Source organism: Heliangelus exortis, chromosome 4 (assembly GCF_036169615.1).
Source record: "Heliangelus exortis chromosome 4, bHelExo1.hap1, whole genome shotgun sequence".
NCBI classification, from domain to species: Eukaryota; Metazoa; Chordata; class Aves; order Apodiformes; family Trochilidae; genus Heliangelus; species Heliangelus exortis.
In genome coordinates this window covers 43,592,537-43,614,741 of record NC_092425.1, presented here as the reverse complement: position 1 = coordinate 43,614,741, position 22,205 = coordinate 43,592,537, and the positions used below count along the sequence as shown (strand labels likewise).

At 47.1% G+C, this 22,205-nt stretch overlaps 1 protein-coding gene across 2 annotated transcripts; it reads right to left on the bottom strand.

Moving 5' to 3' along the window:
• Window positions 1-654: 654 nt before the first annotated feature.
• G3BP2 (G3BP stress granule assembly factor 2) lies at window positions 655-21,936 on the bottom strand. Of its 2 annotated transcripts, XM_071744226.1 has the most exons (12): window positions 21,723-21,936; window positions 16,084-16,202; window positions 14,272-14,353; window positions 13,378-13,551; window positions 12,802-12,892; window positions 11,731-11,833; window positions 10,702-10,882; window positions 9,687-9,785; window positions 5,751-5,853; window positions 4,584-4,712; window positions 4,296-4,414; window positions 655-3,578 (listed from the first exon to the last, which is right to left on the bottom strand). In XM_071744226.1, exons 2-12 carry the CDS (start codon window positions 16,176-16,178, stop codon window positions 3,303-3,305), a joined length of 1,452 nt encoding a protein of 483 aa, XP_071600327.1. In that variant the 5' UTR covers window positions 16,179-16,202; window positions 21,723-21,936; the 3' UTR covers window positions 655-3,302. The 2 variants fall into 2 exon arrangements, with proteins under 2 accessions (XP_071600327.1, XP_071600329.1); XM_071744228.1 differs by lacking the exon at window positions 9,687-9,785 and having other exon boundaries at window positions 2,153-3,578; window positions 21,723-21,932.
• Window positions 21,937-22,205: the final 269 nt, after the last annotated feature.

Here is a 22,205-nt window from a genome sequence, read left to right as displayed (position 1 = left end):
TTTTATCTCACTATTTCAACCCACACAACCAAGACACTTTTCACACTCCCCAGCTGCCATTTAGCAGAAAATATTCCAGCCAAGACACACAGAGGGCTTTGGGACATAGCAAGAGCAGCACCCAGGAACTTCACCCCAGCTACAGCTCCATAGACTCTGTGACTCAGGCACAATTGACCTCCATGCAATACAAGAATAACCCTTTCAGCAACCCTTTGGGGTAAATGCTGGCAACTGGCAATGCCACTGAACACAGGAAGGGAAAAGACAAGGACAACAACCAATTCCCCAGCACCAAGAGAAGTGACACTAAAGTTGACAGTAACTCCAGTTGGTTTGTTTAGGGCAGCTCACGTTGCTCCCAGCTCTGTCACTGTGGTGGCTTCAGCTGTGTCCCCGAAGCCACAGCCCCGACAGCCTGGGGCAGGGCAGAGGAATGGCACCTGGGACCCATTCCAGAGGAGCTCCTGTCCTCCTTGGGCTGCGTGCACCCCAAGGTGAGGAGCTGCCAGACAGAGGGCACTGACCTGCACCAAGGACCAGGACCAAGGCCTGGCCAGCCTTTAAATTTTCTTAAAAGAGCACTTTCCGTGTAGCAAGGGTTGGAGCAGTGTCCAGAGACCTGCATTCAAGAGAATTAGGGACATGGATAAATGCTGCAGACATCAGTAGTTTATTGGTATGTTTAGTCAAAACACATTCAGAATGGAAACTTAAAAAGTAAAAATACTTTCCACCTGCAACAATTAAACTAGAATCTACTAGCATATAATGCTTGACACGTTACAGCAATAAAGATGGAGATCCACTGTCTGGTATTAACCTACTCAAGCCAAGATGGGCAGCCAAGTTTGTTGAAATAGAACCGTAATGACAAAACACTCCCACCATCCACAAATCAGCAATGAACAGTAATGGTCAGTGAATCCCTTCCTTTGCTCCAAGAGGTACTATTGAGAGGGTTGAGAACACGTCGAGTCCACAGCACAGCAGGTGAGCTGTCACCATGTAAACTTCTCCAGATGTTCCAAGGGTTGGTCATCTCACTTCAACAAGAAGCAAGACAGAAAACAGAATGGCTCAGTAGCTCTTGCAAATATTCCATTTGTTGTGGAAATTACTCCCACTGCTATTTGCCACACAAACCAGTGAGGTGGTGGCAAAACACCACAGCACAAAAGGGAAAAAAAAAACCAAAAACAGGCTACAGCAAGCACACTGGTGGCAAACTGCTGCCAGCAATCTGTCCCAAGGCTTCAAACCCAAGTGATGGTGGTGTGTGGCGAGCAGTTCAAGTACTACAGATTTCTGGGTAACAGCTGAAAACGCAAGACCTTCAATGAAAAACTGGAATCTGGAAGTGGAAACTCCTAGAAATGTGCCCCAGAAAAAAAAAACCTAAGTCTATGAACGTAGTGCAAGACTTACCATGGAACAGAGAAGACCTGGAGTCAGATGCCACTTCCCTGGGCCTAACGGGTCAGAAAAATGGACACAATCTGACTGGGTCCCAGCAAATGGTTGCATAATCCAGAAACAGACTGCTTCAGTGTCCTCTTTGCTTCTGTCTGAAATTGCCATTTTTTTGTCTGAAGTCTCCTACACTCAGGAGCAGCTTTAGGTGGCTGTGCTTTCCCACAGATGTGCCCACAAACTCCCCCCACTGTGAGCCCACAGCACGCCCCGGCCTCGGGCTGAGCTGCACTGCCTGCTGCAGAGACAGCTCCTGGGGATGCACTCCAGAGCATCCCCTGGAAACACCTCTGAGCCCCAGGGAGAGCACGGCTCCTTTCTATCCTTCAGTCTGAAGCCACACAAGTGCCAGCTTGAGGGTCATGTGCAAAATGAGCTTCTCAAAAAGCCCAACTGGAAAATGCGAGTACTTGGGAGCTGCTGCTTTTATTCTCTGAAAATTGCAGTATCCTCATTTGATCAGCTCACCTTCACACAGGATGCTCAGTTCTAACCCTTGCCAGCTGGCCAGAAGTGTTCACCATTCTTGGCTGGCTTCTGAAATTCACACCCAAGAGAGATTTCAGCTCCGTTTCCTGTAACTTTGACACTGATCAAAGAGAAGAGACAACCTGGAGACTACTTGGATGCCTTCTTCCTCCCTTCCCCCCTCTGCAAAAAAACAGGCGAACTTGTTAACTGAAGAGCAAGGAGGATGATAATTTGAGCAATGTTTACTGATTGAAAGATACTGCAATTTTTTTTTGTTGCGTTGTTTTTTTTTTTTTTTAATACAATTTTTCAATTATTTCCTTTAAATGCTTTGCAGCCAGTCGGCTCTGCGGCACAGTAATTCATACACTATACTGTACAAAATCACCAGCAAGACTGGAATGATGTATTCATAGAAGGCACCATCATGCTTATTACATTACCAGAGAACTCAAATACAGTCAAGACAAATTCCACTGTACAATGCTGACCGAGGGGGAGGGGAAGGAGCAGTGTGTTGAGCAGCCATCCCTGGACTGAAGAGGGGCTGACAGAAAAACCTGACGTGGGCTATCAAACTTGTTGTGTACTTGTTTGCTATGAGTTTGAAACTCTGGGTTCTGTTTACATCTAAATGGATTCCTCCTGCAGCCAAGGTGTAGTCTCGTTAAGGTTTGTGTGTGTACATGTTGGTCACAGCAAGCAGATCAGATGCCCGCATCGTTTCACAAGCTACTCTGTCTGAGTAAGAGGATGAAGGATTTTCCCTCCGAAGCCTCCTGCAGGTGTCAATACAAATGAGTTCAGAGTACCCATTAGTGCATTTTGATGAGTGCGTAAACACGAGTTTGTCTGGAGCAGAGTGTTCTAAGAAGGAAAAAAAAAAAAAAGGCAAGCTTCTCCAATTGCACAAATTGCACAATTTGTGTTTCCATCAGGAATAGGCAGAAACCGTAACACTTACACAAAATGTGCAGAGAGGGTTTTTGACTGAAAGGACCTGAATTCTACTGGGCATGTCCTTTAGTTCACTTCTGTTGCAGATAGTTAACCGGTCTTTTTTTTTTTTTTTTTTTTGGTTGCTTTTGTTTTGTTTGTTTGTTCTCTTTTTTTTTTTTTTTTTTTGTTTCTCAGTCCTCAATTCTCCAAGTCTACATTTATAAATTAACAGCGTAACTCCTGTTGTGAAACTGGGAAAGAACGTCCACCTCAATTTAAACCGGAAACCAAAGGATGCTTTCACATCAAAGAAATGATCAGAAGGGCTGTGTCACATTCCAAAGCCAAAAAAAATTAACAAGAATGCAAACACGATGGATAGTGTACCCCTGCCCAGGCCGTCTGCCCGCAGCGGAGGCTCAGCGACGCTGTCCGGTGAAGCGGCCTTCCATCTGCCCAGTTCCTCGTCCAGAGCCCAGCTTCTGTGCCATGCCACCCCTGGGAGGGGGTCCTCTTCCGTCACGCTCTCTCATCATGCCACCACCCACTATTCCACGGGGACCCCCGGGGCCTCTATCACTGCGACGAAGATCCCTACGGTCCTCGCCTCCTCCGCCTCGGGTCTCGCGCTCACGAGCCGCTCTCGTTTTTTTCTCTTCTACGTTCAAGCGCACCTCACCCCGGAACATTATGGGCTTACAGGGAAAAGTGTTCAGGGCACAGGTTAGTACCAGCACACGAAACACCCCCTTCTCCACACGCCTTCACTCGCATGCAAAGGACAAAAAGCGAGGGTTAAGGAGCACGCAACCCCTGCCCTGGGGCCCTCGATGAAGGGAACGGGCATTTTGACATTTCTTTGGCATGCAAGGAATTCAAATGTCTTTCTCAATTCAGGCAGGGTTGTCTTTAGCCTCTTCACTGCTGGCTTTAGCCTTTCTGCTTCAGGGGTAAAGCTCCTGAAGAGCTGCTTTAGCAGGTCTACTAGACATGAAAACTGCTGCCTTCTCCTCTCCAGTTCCTCAAGTCACAACCACGAATAACCTCGCTCCTTTTCCTCTGCCCCAGGAAGCTGAATGCAGAGATCCATGTGAGGTCCTTCAGAATGTTATGTACTCAACTTTCAGCTTAAAGGATCTCTTAAAGCAAGGGTTGTGCTCCCAGTGATGCCTATGTGCAGAGGTACAGACACCCTGAATTTGGTGTGACATGGTTTGAGGAGGGCTGGCACGGCTTCCACAAGCTACAGAGCACTCCTGGGGGAGTGAGTGTGCCAGAACTACAGTCGTCTTACAGCTGCTGTTCATGAGTGACTGTTAGGAACAACAGCAGTGCAGACAGGGATGGCCCACACTGCTCAGGGCCTAAGCACTCAGCACATCCTTTGCAGGCTACTCCAGGACAATACTTACTTTTGCAACTAAAATTCGCTGGACCGGCTCAGAATCGTCAAACACCACGAAACCAAAATTAGGCAGTTTTCCTCCCACTCCCTTGGTATTTATGCGAAGTTCTACCACGTTTCCAAAGCCTAGGAAAACACAAGGGAACAGCCACGTTATCCCAAACACCAGTGCCAGCTTGTTCCAGACAGCTGTTCTACACCACCTCCAAGTTGCCCAGGGTGGCTCCAGGTGAACAGGCTAGGACTCTGCAACACAGTGTTTGTTCTCAGCCCCAGAGCTGGCACTGCTACTTACTCATGAAGAACTCCTTCAGCTCACTCTCGTCGATGTCATGCGGCAAGTTCCCCACAAAGAGCTGGTGGCTGTCTGGGTAGCGGATTATCCGGCGGTTATCCGACTCGTTCTGCTCCATGTCCCCTCTCCCTGTGGTGGCAGACAGAAGGCAGAGACACTGTGGTTAGCAGACACACCAGGGAGGATTCAGTCTTCCTCCTTACACGGTCCTGACAGGTCTGTGATAACACCACCAAGTATTTGTTTTCTTTTTGTCTGGTTTCCTTGGCTAGGTTAAGTAAACCAAACAATTCCCGGGCCCAGGAGCCGGTTACTTACTTTGGTGCCCATACAAACACAATGCTTGCCAGTCACCTCTTCTGGCTGCCATCTGCCACCATTGTGCCCCAAACACAGATGAGAGCTCCCCAAGTCCTCCCCAGCTCAACTGGAGCACCAGCACACTTTGCACAATAACCTCTCCCCCAGGATCTCCCTCCTAAATCATTACCTGCCTCTTGGTGTGACAGCACCTGAAGTATCACAGCAGAGGTGTGAACCCCTCTCTCTCCTTTGCTCCCCCCTCAAGCCCATTTACACCAAGCTGACTGAAAACCTTCATTAGAACTTATTGTAGCTTTTTTTTTTCTTTACTCTGTATGAGTATGAAAACAGAGAGCTGGATGCTCATAAACTAAAACAAGAGGAAGCCAAAATGAGAATGGTATTTTACACAAGATGGAAAAATATGCATAAAATTATTCACCGACTGGAGGTGACATAGTGGGAAGGTTTTCTTCCAAAACAAAGAGCAACAACAGATATTTGAAGAGCTCTGGCTCCCAAGGTTCAGCAAAATTAAGACATGGAAAAAACCATCCAGATTTCCAGGCCAGCTTTTCAGAACTGCATGGAGCCACAGGACAAGTACCCAAGCATGTAAACAAGTGGCCTATTAAAACAGTATTTCAGCAAAACAGAAGCTTGGAAATAACACCCAATTTATCTTTGCACCAACTCATCACCTGCTTGCACTCCAAATCCTGCTTCCCCATTTCGAGCTGAATGCAGGAGGGACAGAGAGTTCATGACCAGCTAAACAGAGTCCCAGGCACAGACAAGACCCATCACCAGACACCTCTCATCACCAGTGCTGAGCAGACCCAGCAGCTGATTAATCCTCCTTACCTGGGCGAGGGCCTCGGGGGGGGAATCCTGGTCTTTCCCTGGGACGCTGCTCACGTACACGAGGAGGCTGAGACTGAGCTTCAGGTTTAGTTTCAACTCTTGGCTAAAACAGGAGGAGAATGTGCATTGTTAAATATTGGTCTGGTAAAAAGTAGAACCAAAACTCATCAAACCAAAAAAATCCCGTAACACGAGACATAGCTAAGTGGCATGCACAAAACTAACTCCAGAAGATGTACATCCATGTCAGTGTGTTTGGGAATACGTTTTTTTCACCTCTATAAATTCCTCTGTACCAATCCAGGACTGCAGTGTTCAGTTATCTCTGCTAAGGGTGCAAAGCAAACATCTCCTCAGAGCAGAGCTAAGGTGAATTCCCCATGTTTGACCAGGCACTGAGACCCCAACGCTTCAGGAGTCAAGAAACCCTCAGCCTGACTGAAAGCCCCACAGCCATCAAGTACAGCTCCCTCCTGCCAAGCTCAAACCTCAAGCATTAGAAGGCAGTCTGAGATGAACAAAGCACCTTTCCTGAGTCCTTCAGGGATTCTTTTCCCTGAATGCAGAACAACAATAAGGAAACTCTCAAAAGGAGGAGAAAAACCAGAAGTCCTCAGAAGTGTAATAAGTATTTCTGATACAATAAAGCCACCCAGAATGACAGCTTCTACAGACTGAGGATATTCTCCAGCTTTCCTGATGTCAAGACTATGATGACAGAAGTGCACCCTTCATATTCTCAGGAATTAAATCCCTATTCCACTTTTTGCAAGCAAAAAACACCCTTAAAGATAATTTGAGAAAATGAGACAATAATAAAAAGTATTTCTAAGTAGCCTCTTGGTTGCTGAAGCAACTTCCAATATTTTTAGAATTCCATTATCTGCCGCTACTGTGCTGGTTTCTTATCTTAGAAGAACAAAATTATCCTTGGGAGCATAAGGAATAACACCAGCCTCTGAGGAAGGACACAGCTCAAGGCCCAGACTGCTGCTAAGGAGTTTATGTTACGTGGCCCTTGTTTTCCCCTAAGGACTCAAGACAGATGATGGTTCCCCCAGCCAGAGTACCTGACAGAGAGAGGTAAGCAGACTGTATTTTACATGGACCACACCAGATAAATGTTTCAGTCCTCTTGTCACTTGTGCTCTACTCAGCTAGGCAATAGCTTGTCCTTCCAGCTCTTCTAGGACCACTTTTTCAGTTCCAAGAATAAGCTAAAATCAGTCCTCATGTTAAATCTCTTTTCATTATACCTCCTGATAGGTCACTGGGGCTCCCCTGCCATCTTTTGCTCACACACCTTTACTGCAGCATAAATTATACCTCAAAACCAAAACACAATGCATTCAGACCCCTGTTTCATAGACACTTCTGGCCTAAACACTCAGTCCTTCTGTCAGCCACAACAAAGTTTCACTGGGTGTCACTGGTGCCCTTCTATAAAATCCCAAATAACACTTCACTTTGCCCTGCTTGCTTTGCACTTCCCTGGACTTCTCACCTATCACACAAATACCACAGAATCACAAAATGTCAGGGGTTGGAAGGGATCTCAATAGATCATTGAGTCCAACTGTCTACCCAAACAACAAACCCCTGATCTCATTCATTGCTTTCCAATCAGCACCACCCCTTTTTGCAGAGGGAGACTGCTTCCATGCTCTCTGGCACTGCCACAAGAGGAAAAAGAGGAAAAGAGAGAGCAAAAGAGAAAAAAGCTGCACCAGCCTTGGTACCAGCCTCTGGTTTTGATATCTTACAAGGCTTAGAGGTTTCTCTACAGTGAGACACCTGCCACAACCAAAGAGCATGCAGAGAACCAGTGGCCAAGCAACCAAACAAGAAAGAAACCATACCTGACATGAAAAACAGGAAAAAGCCCCCATCATCTCACCAGAATTCCAGTGGCTAGCTTGGATGCACACCTCAGGGAGCTACTGCACTGTCTCTGAGGTCAATGTGGACCACACAGCTTCCTAAAGGCACTCATCCATCATTTCCACAGAGGTGCTTTACATTCTGGAAGAGCCTATCTGGAGTCCAGACTGGTTTAGGGTGGTGAGAGAATGCCTGTCAGGAGCTCTTCCCCTGAACTCACCATTTCCAAGGCAGGAGAGAAGGCTGAGGGAGCACCCTGCCTACTTCCCTGCCACACCTGGCCTGAAAATGCAAAGGGGAGGTCAGAAGAGCTGGAAATCCTATGAAGAGAATGCCTGATTTATGGCATCACACTGGTGGGGCATCACACCCAAGAAGAGGAGCAGTAAGTGCTGACCTGCTTAACCCCACAGCTGTGCTTTGTATCCAGAACAGTAAGTGTGCAGGTCTCTGAGGGGTTCTGAGGTAAGAGTGCAGAGCCTTTAGCTTGATCAAAGATGGGGGAAAAACTGGAGTGATGCAGAGGAAGAGAGGAGGGAGGGGAGGAAGTTACCTGCTGCTTTGTAACATCACTGCTGCTGGCTACATCAGCATCCCAACAGAGCCACCTACCACCCACTTGTGCAGTCTGCTGTCCTAATTTACACACAGAGCATCTGCTACTAATGGATCCAAGGAAACAGGAAAAAGCTGCTCCTGATCTGTAACCCCTTGGATATTGTTTAGGTGTCTTTCCTCCAGCTTTCTGTGTGCCAGGTCTGAAAAGTGGACAAGGAAAGGAGCCAAGAACTGACTAATTCTGTCTCCAGAAGAGTGGAGAGTTGAAATTCTCACCACTTCCACAGAGAATTATCCAAACACAACTTCACAGCAAAAACACCATAAGAGGCAGAAAGCATGACAAGCTGTGTGCAGTCATATTATGAAAAAACACCCTCTCTACTCCAAATAACTCAAAACCAATTCTGGTTTTGCACAAGGAAAAACTATTCTGTACTAGAAAAGCCACAGTTTTTACAGCTCAAATAGCAACTCAATGCTGAGAGCCATGTTGAAGCTGATAGATAGACAGGCTTCCCAACTCATTACATAGCCAGGATCTGATTTCCCTGGCAGCCCTGTCAGACCAGAAGCAACACCACACAACATGGGGGTTTTCTGTTGCTGGTTTGTTTGGGGTTTTTTTTCAGTTTTCTTTTCAACATGCAAATGGCTGAAGGGCAATCCTAGACAGGTTCCTCTCCAGCAGTAAAACAACAGAGAATAAAACCCCAGTGCTAACAGCTGCAATAGCCCAGCTGCTCAGCTGAAAACTGCTGTGGTTTTAAAGGCTGGGGATGAGCTGCCAGGACACACAGCACACTGGTACACAGCATCAGCAGGAGGGGTTGAGCACAAGTTTTCTGTTGTGAGAAACTGAGAGCCCCAGACTGCCTGACACCAGGCTGGCACGTGCAGGACATCAGCTATCACCCGGTCAAACCTTCCTTCCTCTCTCCCCTTCTCACACAGCCAACCTAGAAATGGGAAAACAGCACTGCCCTGGCACAGAAATGTGAATCCTTCCATTCCTCACACAGTCATAAGTTGGTACAGGGTTCTATGACAAATGGCTACTGAAATCCAGCATGTATTTGTAGATGTTAGCCTTATAAGGCCATCTTGCACCTTCTCAGAAATGGTGCTTTCCCTTTTCGCTTCTGCCAATGAAATACCCCTTTCAGACACATTTTAGAAAACTAACATTTTGGGGGGAGTTGGTAGGGGTTTGTTTTTTTTCTCTTGTAAATCAAACCATATCCCATTAAAGATAGGTCAAAAATTTCAGTAGTGATTTTCTGTTTCAATATGAGCAGGTTTGAACATCACCATCACCCAAATTTACACCTGTTGTGTGTATGTGCCTTTGCTTGCCACAAGAAAGTGAGTGCATTCACATTTAAGACACAATTGATTTGTGCAATTTAAGTCAAACAAATTGATCTGTTAATTTAAAAAAACTGAAGCAGTTTGCAGAAGTAATGAGACAATCCAAGGCGTTCACAGATGGGTTACCTGTGAGACTGGTGCTTTAACATGGGGTGGAATTCCAGAGGAAGAAACAGTACCACTAGGAGGCAGGTTTTTACTGGTCACTGAAGCCCAAGAGAAAGCCTGCAGGAAATGCAACAAACCTAGGCTACTAATCATGGCAAACCACTGACATTCCTACAGGGAAACTTGGCTGCTGAAAATACACTTTTGGTTCATATCTCTTAAATAATTGTTGTGCAAGCATTACAACGAGGATACAGCAGAAGTTGCAGTTCTGGCCCTGTGTGGACTCCAGCAGTGTGGAGCAAGTGTGTCCTGTGCCCACTGTCACCACCCAGATCTCTGCTTCCCATCAGGTAACCAAACCTAGGACTGGAAACCCTGTTGGGTTATGTGTCTTCTGCACAAAGAAAGGAAGTGGATGCCAGAAGGTAGAAGTAAAAAAACAAAAGCAAGAAAAATCATTGGGAAAAAAAAAAAAGATACAGGAGGCAGACTGGAGCTAGAAATAGACCTCTCTCCAGCTTTCACCAGTTCCCATCAGCTATTTCTAGGGACCTGAGTGTCCCAGATGACACTGTAGCAGTGTGCTCTGTGGTCTGAAGGCATCCTGCCTCTAAAGGAGACAGGCAATGCCCCCACACTGATGAGGAACCTCTGCTGCCTGCCTCTTTGTAAGTGCCCGTGCATTGCACCTTGTCCCCGTGGTGTCAGATTTTTTGTTGGTGGTAGCTTGAGGTGTTTTCTTAACATGCTCACTCCACGTTTAAAAAGGTTTGCCCCTACATAAACCCTCACACACACACTTTACAAGCAGAGCATTAAATTAATGATAGGTGACTCGAGCAGCAATATTAAAAATAATATTCATTCCTTTTTTAACTAAAGTCCACATTTTTACAAGCTCTGGGTTCAAGCCATGTTTATAAGCATGACACTGAGAAGGGGTACCTGCTCTGGCCACTCAAAAAAGTTCAAAACCAATTTTCTGGTTTACCACCTGCACCTCAAAGCACAGATACAACTTTTAACTGACCTTTGGAGGTTCTTGTGGTAGAGAAACAGGTTCTACAGGAGGTGGAGATGGAGATTTCTCTTCTAGCTCCTCAAGGGTCTTTTCTTCTGTTTCAGTTTTCAGCTCCTCGTTTTTTGTTTCCGACTCCAGTTCAGGCTCAGGTTCATGAGATGATTCTTCTAATGCCTCCTCTATCCCATTGCTACAATAACCAAACATGTTTTATGCAGATTGTCCAGTGCTTTGTAGTTCATGCATTTTATAAATCGTGCTATGGGAAGGGCTGGACTTGAACAGGTCACTGTGTTTTCAGTTGCTGCCCTATGGAACCTCCATGTACAACACTGCAGGGAAGCTGCACCCCTGAGCTGCACCCAAAGTCACTGCTGAAGCAATGACAGCTTCTACAATTCTCTGCAGAGAATCAGACATATAAACACCTAACTTTATCACTTTAGGGATTAAAAACTTTCAAAAAAAGCCCAGGATTTGGTGCTTTGGTTCCTTTGTAGGGTTTTGGTTTTCTTTGTTTGTTTGCTTTTTTAGCAAAATGTAGTTTTCTTAAAAGTGGTAAAGAAACTTTTTTCTTTAACCTTGGTTATATCTTAAGACACTCATGACAGAGACCATCCACAGCAGCTTCTCAAAAGAGGCCTTCCTCTCAGTTTCAAGGACTTCCCAAATTTGAGTGAGGTACCACTAACCACCCCTCTGACATCTCATCTGCTCACACAGATTACAATCTATTCCACTGTTGGAAGTTCATAAAACATAACCCAAAGACCCCATTAAATGTGCAGCCAAACAGGGCTACTACCTTTCACCTCATGTGTGAAACCAGAAGGAAAAATAACACACAAAAGAACATCCCCCCACTTCTTCCCTCCATTCAGGAAGCAATGTTTCAAAGTAACACAAGGTTATGATTTCCTAAACTACCTGTTAAATCACACCCAGCACCCAAAGCCAAACCAATTCTGTGATTTTTATGCAAAAACATACATTTTTGCATAAAAAAAAGCAATTTCATACAATAAACTGGATTCTTACGTGACAGGATGGTTTTCATAGTAAGTACTGCTTGCATTCTCTTGTGCTGGTTCAGGTGATGGCTGTCTTTCCTCCTGCTCCTCTTCCACCTCTTCTTCAGACTCTGACACAAAAAAAACCCCCAAAACCTTCCTTAAATATCTCAGCAAGCTTACGCAAGCCACGCTTAAAATGAAAGCAGATTGAACAGATAGTAGTCAAAATAAAGCTTCATCAACAAAATAAGGCAGAATTAACTGAGATGACCCTTACGCTCATCTAAGAGGTTTTATTTCTTACTATTTTCACAAAAAGGAAACACTACAGATGTGTGGCTGCTAGGAAGTTCTGGGAGGAGGGTTCAAGGGTCTTTTAAAGCAGCAGATGCTTTTCATGTGGTGGTAGTACAGGAGAAAGGTTGCATTATGAGCTCATAGATCTCGGTACCCAAACCTAAAAGAGTAACCTCAAATACAAGGAGAGCTGCCTAAGATGCTCTGTTCCACAGAACTGAGATGAAAAAATTGCAGAAATGACCCAGTGAGCACATGTACACACGTTCTGGCTGTACTCTGATTTGCTCTGCTTCAGTCAACAGAGGGGGAAAACACAAACACCCAGGTTCAGCTCAGCCCCTGAACAGAAATTAATTACTGAATGATAGAACAGCCAATTACATCTCATATTTGAAAACCTAATTATATATTTTCTTCAAATCACTAAAAATTCAACTTTAAAAAAAATTCGATTTACCCAAAAATTCAACTGCTCAGAAAATCAACTCTTCCTGATGAAACCAGTGGCAGCAGCTGTACTATTGCTCATTATTTCCATTCTCTGCCAACGCTCAGACAGTTCAGCCCTTCAAGGAGTAAGGTTCTACAACCCAGCCTTCAATTTACAGAATGTTTGGGACCACCAGACAGATCCAGCAACATAATTTACAGTCCCTGCCTCAGGTCCCTCCCAAATCACTGCACTCCACACAAACACAACACAGTTCCTGCCTTTCCATCTCCTTTAGATGCTTCTGAAAGCTCTGCTCATATGCTTGGACAACAAGACAAAGGAAAAATGTACAGTTCTTCTCACCTTCATCAAGCTCTCCTTCTGAATCCCCAAATACTTCATCTTCATATCTGAAGATGTCATTATGGACATAGAACTTGTTTGGAACAGAACCCTGTAAAAAAAGCAATGACAGGTTCTAAATGAACTTAAAGTCCCTCAGTTTCACCGAGGAATTACAGTCTCTAATGAAGCTGGGGAGAGAAGTGGAAAGCACACAAGACACCCTTCACCCTTACACAGCTCTGCTCTCATTAAGAGAGAATTCTGAACAGGCACTTGGGCAGCACCAACTCACACTCACGTCCCAGCGGGCTCGGAGAGTGCAGAACAACAACTTGGAGACTTGATCTGTAGAGCTCAACTTTATTTTTTAATTTATTTGTGCCAATGGCAGCTCCTAAACACAAGCTCCCATTTGCTTTAGGTTACTCCTCCAATGCTTCAAGTCTCAGGACAGGGAAGAGCCCAGGACGGGGACAGTGCACTCACCCTAAAAAGCCATATTTGTATCTTTTGCCCCCATCAGACAAAGAGTAGCTCCAGGCCAGGTTTCCATCACCATTACTTGAAGTGAAACACAATCCTGCACAGACTCACCTCTGGGGCAAGCACAAAAGTCTGCATGAACTTCCTCATGGGCTGCCCGTTGTTGGACAGCTCCCCCATGACCTGCACCACCACGCCGTCGCTCAGCGTGGCGTGGGCGTCCACGTGGCGGATCTTGGTGTGGCACTCGCTGAACTGCAGGGACATCACCTTCTTGTGGATCTCCTGCAGACACAGACGTGTTCAGACACACCAGGGCCTGGGACACCAGCACAGATCACCCCGCTGAACCTCAGACAGGCAACTGCAGGAAGTGCCCCCTGCTGAGAAGAAGCTACCTGTGCTCATTTAACTCCTATTCTGCAGTTTTCCACCGGGATTCAAGTACTTCTCAGAGGAACCAAACAGTGTACAACTTGCTATCCAGTTTTTCCAGCTGCATTACAACATACAAAGCCTATTCTAAGGCTTTCTGCTTTATTTTTTTAAAGGGCCTGTGAGAGACACGGGGTTTACCTTGTGTTTAAACAAAAAACCCCAACCTTTTACACATCTGCCAAGTACCCAAGTGTCACAATTCCAAACACAGAATTCCATGTACTCTCAAAGATCAAAGTCCCTTTAGCAAGGAACTGCTTCTCACTGAACTAAGATACATCAACTGGGCAAGTCTAACAGGTCCTCTTGGTTTTGTTTTCCCCTATGTATATTTTATACAGCCCAGACACAAAGCTGATGCATTAAACACAAGTCACAGTTAAAAGCAGCAACCATTAAATAAAGTAGCTCAAGCTAACAAATTCCTCTCTTCCTCTGAAGAGGGGACAGAGTCACAACACATGATTTGCCAGAACAGAAAATCAAAGTAACTGGTAAAGAACAAGAGTGATCTATCTGGCAAGTTCTGAACATGACTGAGGCCTGCAGCCTGGTTGTGATACGCACAGCTTGGCCATACACTGCTTCCTGGGGTTTCCCACTGGCATCCAGTCCCCCGTGGACATAGGAAGAATTCCTGCCATAAAACCTGCAAGTTGAAGAGATGCAAAGATCAGTGCTGGGAAAAAATAGAAACAAATCCAGCAAGTACTTTATCCAGATGCTATAGAGCTCAGTGCATTAGCAAAGTGCTTTTGGAGTGTCTGGTACCTCCTACAGAGCACTGAAGGAGCCTCCCAAATGTACCAGGGACACAGCTCCACGATGCTCCCACATCACCTTGGAGCATGGTGCAGTGGCAGTGATGCTGCCATGCTAAGGGAAGGCAGGAGAGGGGGCAAACCTGGAGCAGCACTGAAGTAGTGAAGAAGGAAAAACGTATCAACAGAATTTTGCTTCTTAAACCAAAACACCCCCCCCTCAAATCCTCATACAGTCACTATTATTACATGCTAATGCTCCTAGGAACAAAATCAAGGGCTATTTCCAACAGCAAGTTTGAAGCACTGGTGGTTTTACCCCTCTATACAATGTAACTGCCACTGAAAATCGATGTGAGGAAAGGAAAAGTCAATCTCACCATAGAACCAATCCAGTCCTCTCTCTGCCCTTGGTATTAACCTGTGAAGCATGGCCCAACCATCCCTTTTAAACTCCCTGTTTGTTCATGCAGACAACTTCCAGTTTTCAGAGGAAAATGAAGAAGAAACTTGCCTCACTAACTTGGGCTCTTCCATCATTCAAAACTGACCCTGCTGGTCACAGGAGGAACAGCAGGATCCCCAGGGCACCACTTGCTCACAAGGGAATTGTTGCCTTGAAAACCTGGCCCAGTCACACCCGTTTGAGTCTCTTCAAAGCATTTCAACTGCCTGACCCTTCCAGGCAATGGGTGGATGGATAAACAAGGCTGCTGAGAGCTGTGCAGAAGGGGTGCCTCCAAAGTTCACCCCAAGGCAAGAGGTCCTGTCACAGGCTGGGGACAGCACCTGGGCATGAGAGGGACTAAGGACAGACTGGGGTGACACGGACAGATTGTCCCGTTCTGCTCTGACTCATCTGCTGAAGTTCTGGGGGCAGGAAAAATTCTGCAGTGCCTGAAAATCCTGCTTTCCACTTCTGTGAGATTACTCAACAGAGATTAGGAAAACCTGGAATACATTGTCCAGAAACCTTAAAAACATTTTTAAACACAGAAACAACACGGTTCCACAGTGGTTCAGTGATTCAAGTAAAAATGACACCATTCATTTTCCCTACCTCAATGCTCTAGATGAAAAGAGGCATTATTCAAAGACTGAACTTTTAGGCAAGCCACCTGAGAACTCTAACTTTTATTCAATCAAACAGTCCAATTTCTCACCATCCACCTTATGTCAAGCTCTGAGACAAGAACAACCTAAGCAGTGATTGCTTTTATACACTGGCAAAGCTACTTTTGCCTTTATTTATCACAAGTCCATGCTGCTCCAAGTTCAGATGTGGAAATACAAAATCTTAAGTGCCGTGCTGTATGCAGCCAATCAAAAACAAGAAAAAAAAAAGGGGGGGAGGGAATAAAACAATAAAACAAGAAGGAAGAAACACATTCAGAGTACCACTTAAACAGTGGACACAAGTTTTTTTAAAAAAACACAACCTACTACATTTAAGCCTAAAGAGTTTTCAGTAAGATGAAATAATTTTCCAAGAGCCAGAAGGTGAGCCAGGTCCACTTCCAACCATACAAAAAAATGAACGAAATGAATGTTTTCTGATCTATAATGAACAGTACAGACTGCTGCCCAACACCATCCACCCCGTGTGTGACAGAGTTACCTGTGCAGGAAGTCAGGAGCTTTATTTAGCAGAGTGTAGTACTGCCTCACGAACTCCCGCCCGACCAGCAGGGGACTTGGCTTCTCCATCACCATTTCTTTGGTACACAGGGTCAAGAGCTGTAATTAAAACCAGTCCTGTTAGTTTGAAGAAACCCCTTAAAGATCACAGCTTCCCCATAAAAGGATAACCACAGTGATTTTAGAATTGAAACAATTATGTGAACAGGAACAAACCCCAAAATACAAGTTTTGGACTTGAAAACAAGAAATCAGAAAACTCATTTCATCAGAAAATTTAAAATGAAATTTTATTATGGATATTTATTATCCAAAAATTTCATTATAACCTTCCAAGACTCTTAAACACAGTACTAGTTATGTTCCCTGGGAAGCAATTTGCATCATCAGACCCAAACCCTAATGCTGAGAATACAAATGCTTGAGCCCTATGCACGTTCCCAGTGGAACCTCCAAAGAAATGCAATTTGCACAATTTGGGGATCTTCCTAACATGACTCATACTACAGCAATGTGGGATTTTTCCTTAGAAACCAACCCTAAAAGAACACAGACTTTCTACAGGTGAGACTCTTCTTTGTTTATCCCCTGCCCCACAAGCAGGCAATGAACACAGAACTGGTGGTACCATCTTTACCACAAGCACTTGTGAGAATGCACATGGACAGAGCACCACAGTTTTGTTTTCCAAGAACCTATTAAAAAGCAGATGATAGCCAGCACTCCTTCCTATGGATGAAGCAATAAGCAAAGTACCTATGTTAACAAATTGCAGGCATACCACAGGAACACTGGAAATGCCTCTGGGTACAAAACATGCTAATCTGTGACAAGTTGCACTACAGCAGATCTCTATCACACTGGATCTTTTCTTCACTGGGAGCTGTTTCAGGAAGGGCTGCTGAAACCCTTCAGAAAACCTGAGGCAGGCAGCAGGCAGTGATCCCACACTGCCAGTTCCTCCCTGCTGACCCGAGGCAGACGTTGGCTTAGATGGTCCAGGAGATGAGTGCCTCCCATCTGTGTTCACATTTCAGGGCAGCACTGCTGACCTGCACCACAGCACCACTGCATTCTACAGGATGTCTCAGTACAACTCTTCACCTGTCTCATTGTCATTTCCTTCCACTGTTCTCTTCAGAGCTCTCAGCAGGGGTAGCAGAGACTTAATGCTCTGACTCAGTAAAAGGCATTTTCATAATGGACTCACAGGCTGAAGGACCCCAGGAAACATGGAACCCCTTTCACTGAGGAAAGACCCAATGGAAAGGACCCAGAGGCACTTCCCTGAGGGCACATGCACAGGCACCAGTGTAACACTTCTGCAACTTGGACTGATCCAAGTTCACAACAACTTCACATCAACTCCAGCCTACAGGTGGGACTGGATAATCTTGTCACCCCCACCTCAAACAACCCAGCTCCTATCTCGAGTTATCACCATATTTGCTCCCCTCAAGTACAGAAGCCAGTGGGAGAGCTAGCCCAGGAAGGGACTACCTGTTATTTCATGCCAAGATAAGCAAATGAACAAAAGCAGAAGGGAGACTTTCCCCCAAGAGCAAACCCAAGCACAGCTGCAGGGCAAGGCTGAAATAAACAGCAAGTTAACTTTGTGACAACATCTCGGCCACACAGCCAGGCTCTGGGACACCAGCACTGCAGATTTTCCTCAGGTCTGCAAAAGCAGCTCAGTGGCCCAGGATAACAAATGTGACAAATAAATCCAGAAGTCAGCCTGGGCAATGAGATGCAGCTGTTAAGGGCTCACTGGACGAGACACAGCTCACGTTAGGACAACTGCACCCAGGTACCTGGGAACCAACTGGTACAACCATTTCTCAAATCCACACTGAACTAATAGCATGCAAGTTCATGCAGTCTGTAATCATCTTTATACATAAAACTTTATTATACTGTGTTTGTTGCCCCTTTCACTAAATAAAAACCAATACAAAAATAAAACAAAGTTTCACCCACCACCCTGCACCGCAGCAATTTGTTTCTGAAGCAGCACGAGAGGCCACTACATGTTGAATAGTCAGATGTGTACACTGCATCTTGATGGATAAGCAGCTCTCCATTAAAAAAGCCTTTTTTTTCTCTAAATACATGTACACTTTCTCATTATTATTTCCCTTACCTTGTACAAAAAGGAAGTGTGAGCAGTCACCTATGACAAGGGGTGAAGTTACCTGAGGAGATGATAAGTGCAGAATGGTGGTGTGCATGTTCAAGTTTAGGTATCCAGACAATAGATTTTGGCAGTGTTTGATTCTGCTGAAAGAGGCACTTCAAAACAATGGTACATCTCCATCCTATTTCAAGACAAACCTCAGAGTCATGCCTGGATGCTTCACTAATTCTGCTTCAAAAATAGAAAATTCTTAAGTGAGTTCTGAAAGAAGCTCAATAAAGTGTCATCTGCACCTGAAGGTAACCTCCTCAGGACAAAGTTTTAAGCTTTGTGAGGGAAATTCAGGCCTCACTATTTGTTTTACTAGAAATTACAAGCAAGGAAAATACTTGGTCAAATTTGACAAGCAAATTCTCTCCTCTGAACAATTCACCCATAGAACAATTCTTGTGTGACTAAGGACACACAGACACTGATATACAGTTTTGCATAAATCTGCAACAGCATGGCTTGTTCTTAAATCCACAGGTCTGCAAACAGTGCAGAGACTTGGAGTCTCTGGTAAGATTTTAATGCATCACCTAAACTGGAAAGAGGATTTGGAAAAATGCTCTTGTGGACCAGAAAGATGCTCCCCACACAGCAACCAGACAACCCCAAGTCCTGGGGCACACCACAGGAGCTGGGGGAAAACAGAAAAGGAGAGCAGCTTTCAGTCTTGGGCAGGTTTCCCCTAACTGCAGACTATCACCTCTAGACTGTGTTTCCCACTGCAGACAAGGAAATGATGCCTCAGGGAGTGTGCCTGCTCCAGCAGCCCATGACACTGAGATCCCCCACGACTGCAACACATTGTGTGAGCAACCACACCTTGAACAAAGCTAAAAATCCCCACGGTGATGGGAGAGTCCAGCTGGCACAGGCCAGGGCATCTGTTCTACAGCCCTGCAAGGACTGGCAGGTTACTCCATGGGAAAGCAAAGTGAGCATGGAGTGCAAAGAAAATTTAAAACCTGCATGAGCAATTTCAAGTCCTAATACAGGCAGTTCAGTACTGAAACCACCTTTTCTCTGTGACCCTGGGCAAGGTAAGCTCTCAGCTCATCCTCCATCCCACAGGGAGGGCCAGCAAACCTGTGAAATCTACCTGAATCCTTTCACTTCATCATCTCCACCTATTCTGCTACAACCCCAACTGGCTCAGCCCCAGTTTTTGCAGCTCAAGCTGTCCCACAGGGTTGGTGTTCTGATTTCTGAGAGGAGCTCAGCAGCCCCCTGTATCCCAGGCATCTGAGGAGGGAACCATCAGCACCCCCCAGAGGAGCTGCACCTAATGGCCACGGCTCTGGGGAAGCCACTGCACCTCCCTCTGTCATCTCCCAGGCACAGCTTCCCTGACTTTTTGTCTGGTATCTCAACAGATACACTTACTAGTCTGACATATTAATCTTTCCACATGTTCCTTGAGTTGCAACACAGTGCTGCACTTGTCAAATCCTCTCGGAAGAACTGACATGCAGTGTCACAGCCACTACAGTGAGCAGGAGGACTCAGATTCCACACTAAGTGTTAGGATACCTCGTTCCCTCAGTGCATTTCAGCACTGTAAAAAAACTATTTAGGTGTGAGAGTACGTGTGCAATTTGAGCCCTCAGTTCCATAAGGACATCTTTTTATCCAGAGGAACACTGGTGGATAGGCAGGCTGGATGCTCAGCCCACTCTGCCTTCTCTTCAAGCTCACTATCACAGAAAAGATTTTATTCTGCTAACAATAAAATGGTATGATACAGATCACAGCTCCACACTCAGAGCCCACATCTGCCAACTGGAACATTACCAGAACATTTAAAATGATAAAAGATTGGGTCTCTTACACCCCAGCTACACCAGAAAAGAATCCCTAGGAATGAAAAGGCTTTCCTGGGGCAGGCACAGCCCTGCAGGCATAGTTAAAATCACAATGAACCCAGAGTGCCTCGTTAATGATAAATTAACCCCGGAGAAGAAAACAATACCAGTTTGTCAGTCTCTGCACCAAGCCTGTGCCCACTGGCAGTTCTGCTCCTGGAACCTGGGTGCAGACAGCAGCCTGAGCTCCATCTCCCTGCAGGTGAAGTCCACACAGCACAGCAGCCATCTCCTGTAACTTGGTCACTGATATTTATTCTGCCACTTCTCTATTAAAAGTGTCCATCACAGAAATTAAAAAAACCCCACAGCAAACCCACAAACAAAAAAACAAACCTGAGACATCTGAGACAGCAGAGAGTGCTTTATACAAAAAATAAATGCTTCCTAAGAGGATATCTTTCCACTCATCCTCCTTCATCCCATTATGGATCAGAGAAGGCTGTGCTGGCTTTACACAACACAAACAGGCTGTGTAGAAGTAACCTGCCTGCACAAGAACTGAGCAAGCAACAAAATAACTTAGCCTGTTTCTCAGCAGAGCAAACCCACCCACCCTGTGTATCCTTACACTTCTTTCTCTAACAAAGCAGAATATTTGCACAGGGAATGTGAGCTGCCTGGAACATAAGAGAGGGGTCAGGAATTGCCAGACCCCCACGGAAGGCCACAGTAACAAAAAATACATGACTGTCTTAAGCCTTTCTGGTGGAAATCAAGCAATTATCTCTTATTCTCTCCTTCTGCACTGCCTTAGGTCTTTCTTGTTGTAGTGCTTGGCACAAAGCTCGAGATCCAGGGTCACCCAACTCACCAGGGGATTTAAAAGCTTTGTCCTGGGGATGCTCCTGTGCACTCACAGGGGACCTGCAATGCCCTCTACCTCAGCCCTCCGAGGTTATGGGGAGCAGAAGCCCGAGAACACACCAGGCAACTCAGAGGACAAAGCTCGGAGAAGATCTGCTGAAGGCACCCAGACCTGGAGCAGAAAAGGTGCTTGCAAGAACCTCGGCCATGTTCCTGCGAAAACCGCTGAGCTCAGGCTGCGCCGAGGGAAGGCGGGAGCGGAGAGAGGCGAGGCCCGCAGAGCCGGGGGAGATCCTGCAGCAGCGATCCCGCCGCACCACCGATTCCTGAGGGAACCGCAGGGCTCACCCAGCCCCGGAGGAGCCTCTGCAGCACCAGCGGGGCCCGGGGGGCTGCATCCTGCACATGCCCCAGCCCGGACACCTCCGGAGGCCTCCGAGAGGCGATGCCTGAGGCAGGGCCCGCGGAGCGCCTGGAGGCGGCGGGAGAGGGGGCTCTTCCCCTCGGGCTCCCCCCGCCGCCCGGGGCGAGGCGGAAGAGCGATCGCCGCCACGGTGACGCCGAACAAAAGCCCCCCCCGCACATCCCCCCGCACCTCCGCTCCCCCCACCCCGGGTGAGGGCCGGGCCGGGCCGGGCCGGGCGGCCAAGGGCAAAGCGGGGTCCGGGGCGATCCCCGCCGCGCGCCGCCGCCGTTACGCGCCCCCCCCACCCCCACCCCTCCCCTCAGGGCGGCGGGGCCTTACCCCCCCCACACACCGCTCACCTAGGGAAAGGAATCCGTGCGGCGGGGCCGGGGCCGTCCCCCCCAAGGTCCTGCTGCGGGGTGTCTGCGGGACACCGGTCTGCCAGCGGTGCCTCGGGGTGCCCGGGGGTGCGGGGGGTGCGGGGGGTGCGGGGAGCGGCGGTGTCCGGGCCGGGCGGGGGCGGGGCGGCCGTGCGCGCGTGCCTCAGCCTGCCTGCTGCGCGCGCCTGCGCGGGGGGCGGGGGCGGGGGAGGGAAGGGGCGGGGCGGGGCGCCTGCGCCTGCGCCACCCGCATTGTCTCCGGAGGGCGCTCCGCCAATCACCGCCCCCAACCGCGGTGACGTCGGAGGTGACGTCAGCACTCGGCGCGCTTTTCCCGCGGGCTGGGAGGGGAGCGGCCTCCCTGAGGGGGCGGCGGGGCGGCACCGGGGGGCACCGGGGCACCCGGGGAGCGGTCTCGTTACCGGCAGCACGCCGGGTCCGTGCCGGAGCTGCGCGGTTCCC